This window comes from Podarcis gaigeae (genome assembly GCF_964106915.1).
Source record: "Podarcis gaigeae genome assembly, chromosome: 16".
NCBI lineage: Eukaryota > Metazoa > Chordata > Lepidosauria > Squamata > Lacertidae > Podarcis > Podarcis gaigeae.
The window spans coordinates 26,432,361-26,438,360 of NC_139693.1; the positions used below are offsets into that span (position 1 = coordinate 26,432,361).

At 49.4% G+C, this 6,000-nt stretch overlaps 1 protein-coding gene across 3 annotated transcripts in view; it reads left to right on the forward strand.

Moving 5' to 3' along the window:
- Positions 1-5,766, forward strand: part of HNF1A (HNF1 homeobox A) — a 37,678-nt gene extending 31,912 nt beyond the window's left edge. For all 3 annotated transcript variants that reach the window (XM_083717262.1, XM_083717261.1, XM_083717263.1), the window contains 4 exons: positions 176-367; positions 1,425-1,546; positions 2,100-2,241; positions 3,249-5,766. In XM_083717262.1, coding sequence (XP_083573388.1) covers positions 176-367; positions 1,425-1,546; positions 2,100-2,241; positions 3,249-3,376 — 584 coding nt within the window. In that variant the 3' untranslated portion in view covers positions 3,377-5,766. The remainder of the gene's footprint in view (positions 1-175; positions 368-1,424; positions 1,547-2,099; positions 2,242-3,248) is intronic.
- The last annotated feature ends 234 nt before the right edge of the window (positions 5,767-6,000 follow it).

Here is a 6,000-nt window from a genome sequence, read left to right on the forward strand (position 1 = left end):
TAAAGCTGCAGAATAGTGCCAGGATGCTTCAAGACGACAAACACTGGTTCTCGCTTTCCACCGCTGCAAATCTCCTGCAAAAAAAAGGAGACTTTGCTCCCTGGCTGGCTGGAACTAGCTGGTGTTTTTTGGGGGAAAAAGTGAACCACTAAAGATGCTCTTTCCTGTCTTCCAGGCTTGGCCTCCACCCAGCCCCAGAGTGTCCCAGTGATCAACAACATGGGCAGCAGCCTCACCACCCTGCAGCCAGTCCAGTTCTCCCAGCAGCTGCACCCATCGTACCAGCAGCCCATCATGCAACAGGTCCAGGGCCATCTCAACCAGAGCCCTTTCATGGCCACCATGGCCCAGATCCAGGCACCTCACGGTAGGTTGGGGAGCCAGCAAGGCGGGGAGGGAGGCTCCCTGGAATTGTGGGCCAAGGACTCACGGCAGGCCTTGTTCAACTCGATGCGGATACTTTGGACTCCATTTCCCATCATCTCCAGCTAGTCAGCACAGCTGTGTTCTCATCATACAGCTGTGTTGGGTGGGGCTGATGGGACTTGTAGTCCAAAGCACTTGCAGGACATCACGTTGTGGGAGAAAAGGCAAATGCAGAGAGGATGAACCTACCCTTGGCTACTAGACTTGGCAGCTAAACTGAGCCTCCATGGGCAGTGGCAGTCTGCCTTCGAATATCAGATGCTGCAGCGTTTGGATGGAGAGGCTCCTATAAGCCACACAGAGCTTTGCAGGATGCCCATTTTAAAAGGAACACATGGATTGTGAGGAAAGCGTAGCTAATTGCCCCTGCCTTGTTTTATTATGATTTTTCCTTACATTTATTCCCCAACTTTCCTTCAAGGAGCACAATGTGGTGTACGCAGTTCTCTTCCTCGTTTATCCTCACAACAATCCTGTGAGGTTGGTTAGGCTGAGTGTCGGTGGCTGGCCTAAGGTTACCCAGTGAGCTTCGTGGCTGAGTGGGGATTTGAATCCAGCTCTCCCAGGTCCTAGTCTGTTACTCTAACCGCAACACCAACTGGCCCTCCCTTCTTCCACCTCCTCTCAACCCCCACGCCTTTGTACAGCCATCTTGAAAGCATTCCCTTCCTTCCCCTGGTCGCCTTCTAAAATAACACCCTCCTCCTTTTTCTGTCAGCCCTAGGAGGACAACCTCAGAAGAAGAAGCTGTGGTGGTGGTAGAGAGAGGGAACCTACCCTACAGGGTTGTTGTTCAGGATGAAACGAGAAGGGCTCCCTTACTATGAGCACTGAGCTTTTTGGACGAAGGAGAGCAGGGTACAAAGGATGATTAAAAAGTAAATAAGGGATAATGGTCACCCTAGAGATGCTTGGAAGCCAGAGTTAACTCCATGGTTCCCTTCTCCCTCAAGAGTCCCCCATATAACCTTTAGTCTCATGCCTTTTTGGTCCCCTAGCTCTCTACGGCCACAAACCAGAGATGGCTCAGTACGCCCATACTGGGCTGCTGCCGCAGACCATGGTGATCACAGACACAGCCAACCTCAGCGCCTTGGCCAGCCTGACGCCAACCAAGCAGGTAAGATGGGCTGAGGGGGAAGCCGGGAAAGGAGGAACCAGGGAAAGATGCCCTGAAATCCAAACTCATCCAACCTCTGTTTAAATACCTCCAAGGAAGGAGAGTCCACCAACTTCTGAGGCAGTCTGCTTCACTGCTTAACAGCATTTACCATCATTAAATTCTTCCTAATATCTAGCCGGAATCTCCTTGTCCTTTGAATCCGTCAGTTCAGCCATCCATCGTGCGCTACCCTCTGGAGCAACAGAAAGCAAGCTGGCTCCATCTCTCATGTGACAGATATTTGGCTATCCTATCACCTCTCAATTTTCTCCGGGCTAAACATACCCAGTTCCCTTAACCGTTCCTCATAAGGCTCTGTTTCCAGACCCTTGATCATCTTGGCTGCCCTTCTCTGCACACTTTCCAGCTTGTTGATATTCTTCTATTCAATCAAAATTTTAATTTTAATTTTAATTTTAATTTTAATTTTAATTTTGTCTGAAATTCCCAAAACCAGCAGTTTCCAGATTTCTTATTGTGTTAATCTCTCTCTCCCTCCCACATTTTACAGGTGTTCACATCAGACTCTGAGGCACACACAGAGTCTGGGATCCACACGCCCCCCGTGCAGGCTTCCACCATACACTTACAGAACCAGGATGCCACCATCCAGCACCTCCAGCCCAGCCATCGACTCACCTCTAGCCCTGCTGGTAGGTGGGGAGCCCTGCTTTGAAGAATGCGCAACTGAAGCTCCTGCCAGCATTGAGGGCTTTCCATTCTTTGGTGGAGCAAGGGGATTTCATAAACATTGCATCCTCAAGACAGTAACTTGCAGTGTTTATGGTTAGTGTTGGGGCAGTCCATGTGGACTACGACCCCCATCAGCCCAATCATTATGGCCATTCATCAGGGATGATGGGAGCTGTAGTCCACTTCTGGTTGGCTATCCCTGGAGTTTCTCCAAGCCGTCTCCTCTCAATCTGATGCCTGCCCTGATGTTTTGGACTGCAACTCCCATCAGCCCCAGCCACATCTGTGCTGTGGGAATACAAAGAACCACCTTATAGGTTGGCCCATTGAGCTCAGTATTGCCTACACTGACTCGCAGCTGCTCTCTCTTCAGCTCCAGTATCATATAGTTGCACTGGCCTGGCCCAATGGGAGTGGGGAAGGTTGAACTAAGCACTGCAATCCTAAAATGCTTGGGAGGGGTGTGTGTGTGTGTGTGCATGTGTGTATATTCCCTTTTGCGGGTGTAGAAGCTGAAGGAAGGCCTGTAGCTCAGTGTCAGAGTGCCTGCGTTGCATACAGATGATGGCTGGTTCAATCCCCAGTATCTTCCAGTAGGGCTTGGAGCAACTCCTATCTGAAATACGTTGCTGCTGGCTAGTGTTGACCCTGCTGAGCTAACTGGACCAAGGGTCCATCACAGTGTAAGCCAGCCTATGTTCCTAAGGAAACGCAGTGTAAGGTAGTCTCTATGGGAGTATATTGTATTTAATTATGGGGTATCAGAGTTTTTAGGGGGCTAATCAGGCTGGGATAGCAGGCTTGTTGGTTTTTGAATGTCTGATGTAGGTTTTTTCAATTTCATTGTTCTGTATGGGACAATGACAATAAAGATTATCATATTATCGCATCATATCAAGTGATGATCTCTCCCTGCTTACACTCACGTGTGCCTATGGGTGTTTTCCCCTCCCCTCTTCTCCTCCAGTCTCCTCCAGTAGCTTGGTGCTCTACCAGAGCTCCGACTCCTCCAACAGCCACAGCCACTTGCTGCCGTCCACTCATGGTGTGATAGAGACTTTTATCTCCACCCAGATGGCCTCTTCCACTCAGTAGCCTGATGACCACCCAAGGACCCAAAGTGCAGAGGAGCCTCATTCGCAGCTGCCACCACCCGCTGATGTCTGCCTGCCTGCCTGCCTAGGATGGAGGGGGCAGGCAGCCAGCCAGGGGGCCTTTTTTCTCCTCCAGGACATTGTGCGCACACACACCCTTGTTCCACACCCCAGACCCTCCTCAAGAGGTGAAAATATGCGCACAAGGAATGGACTCCCTTCGAAGGTGGTGGACTCTCCTTTGTTGGAGGTTGACTGGCCATCTGTCAGGGATTCTTTAGCCATGATTCTTAGGTTGAACTAGATTAGCCTCCTCTCAAACTCAACTGTTTTATGAATGCCAAGAGGAACAAGAGAGGAACGGCTGGCTGGCCCATGCTCTTTGACTGCCTTCAGGACAGGACTGCAATAGAAGCTGCAGCCCAGCTTAGACCAAGCAAGAGCCAGCCATCCCTGCAGGCAGAAACAAGGAGGGCTTGGCTCCAGCGGCAGCGAGAGACATGTGTCCTATACATTTCTGCCGACAGGTTGAAGCTTCAGGCAGACCCTGTGCAGGTAGGGGCATCTTGGTGCAAAATGAGAAAGAAAACCATCCTCTTACTCATTGTTCCTGCCAATCATCAAGATACAAATTTGCCCTGGGTCAAGCAGATGCCCCTGAGTAGGAAACTCAGGAGCTCAGCCAGGCCATGAAGCCAACAGGTCAGAGCCAGAGACCCTATAAAGTCTCCTGCACATCGGCGTGAGAAAATAGGACTTTGGCTCTTGGCAGCCACAGATCGCCACGTGTGACGCCTTTGCAGGAAAAGGGAGGGAAAAGAGAGGCCCAGCTTCAGCTGTGATTTCTGCAATGTTGGACTAGATGAACTTGCTCTAAAGTAGTCTTTAATAGGAAGAACGTATGATACAGGAAGCATCTTCACAAGCTCAATTATGGGTGTGGCAAGAAGCAAAAGCCCATAGGGCAGCGGAAGTGCCTCTTACTTTTTTGTGATAGGTTAACATTTCAGCCACAAACAGAAGTCCCTCCAACCAGCAAATTAAGGGCCTTTAGTGCAATTCAGAGACACATTCCAGCCAGGCAAAAACCACTTAAGGGCACTGAGCAAGGCCAGTAAGGAATGTGACCTGACAAGAATCGTGAGGGCCAGAAAGAGGAGGTTGGAAGTCCGCTTTCCCCTGTCCCTGCTACTGAACGATGCATTCGTACAGGCAAGCTGTGAAACCTAGAACATGCTGTTCAGGTGCAGGATCTGGCAATGGGCGCTGCATTCTAAGAACCTCACTTTGCTCTTGCAAAACAAGCAAACCAAGTTGCCAGTCCTCATGGTAGCTAGAAAACAACAACGCCCAAAGCAAAACCAAAGATTGTGTGAGGAAGGGCATTGTTGAAGCTTCCAATAGTCAGGGAGTAGGTCTTCACACATGGAAACCTCGACCTCCCCAGTTATCTCCACAGCAAGCCCCCCTATACCCTAACCCAGTGTTTCTCAAACTTGAGTCCCCAGCTGTTGTTGGACTATAGCTTCCATCATCCCTGACCACTGGTCCTGCTAGCTAGGGATGATGGGAGTTGTAGTCCAACAACAGCTGGGGACCTAAGTTTGAGAAACATTGCCTAACCCGAAGAACCCTTAGCCTCCTTTCCCAGCCTACACAGAATCCCATTTGCGGCATTAACTGTCCAACACACCCTGATAAAGACACTTAAAATGCATAATTTGCACCAGAATCACCACGAGACATTACTTTTTTAAGTACAGGATTTCAGTTCCTCCCCCCGCACCCCAGTAGCTCTCATCATTCCTTAGTTTGAAAAGCGCTCAGGAGAGAGAGAGAGAGAGAGAGAGAGAGAGAGAGAGAGAGGGATCATTGGCCTAGCAAGAGAAGGAGATGATCTGACATGTGAGCATTCCTTCCCATCCTAAATCATGACAGCTGCAAAGTTGGCAGAATTCCTTGGGCTCTGTGATGATGACTGATTTCTCAAGTGCCATGCCAGAGCAAGAAAAGCCTTTTTTGGTGGCTAAAATGAGCCCAAAACGTGCCATAGCTGTCGGGGAGGGGGTGAGGAAAGAAGCGAAATCAGTAGTATTCAAGCACTGCAAACAGAAGGGGAAAACAGCACCCAATGATACCCACCCAATAACCCCCGGGACCTTTAAACCATCACCCTGCTTATTTGGAGTCTCAATAAAGCGAGCATCACTGCCCAAAATGTTTGCTGTCCCACGCAGTGCCAGAGGCCTCTTCCGGCCATCAATTGCCAGTTTGACTCTATCTTGTAAATATATTTAAATTGTCAGTAAATCAAACAGAGGGTGGGGCAGGGATTGTTATGTATAAGACTACTGTGTCATGCTGCCTGATTATAAAGCTAAGCTAAGCTGTGGCTCAATGGACTTTTAATAGCTCCCTCCCCGCAAAAAAGCGCAAGTATAATCAAGGTCTGGTAAGATCCTTGCCCAGAGTTCCATTCCGAAAAAAATGTTTCCCAGTTGCCAAGAGACAGAGAGGAGCCATATTTTAGCATTGCATCTTTCTTTTTTTCTTTTTTCGGATTCTTAGCAAACCTGGTGCCCTCCAGATCTCCTTGGACTACATATTCCATGAACCCCACCCAGC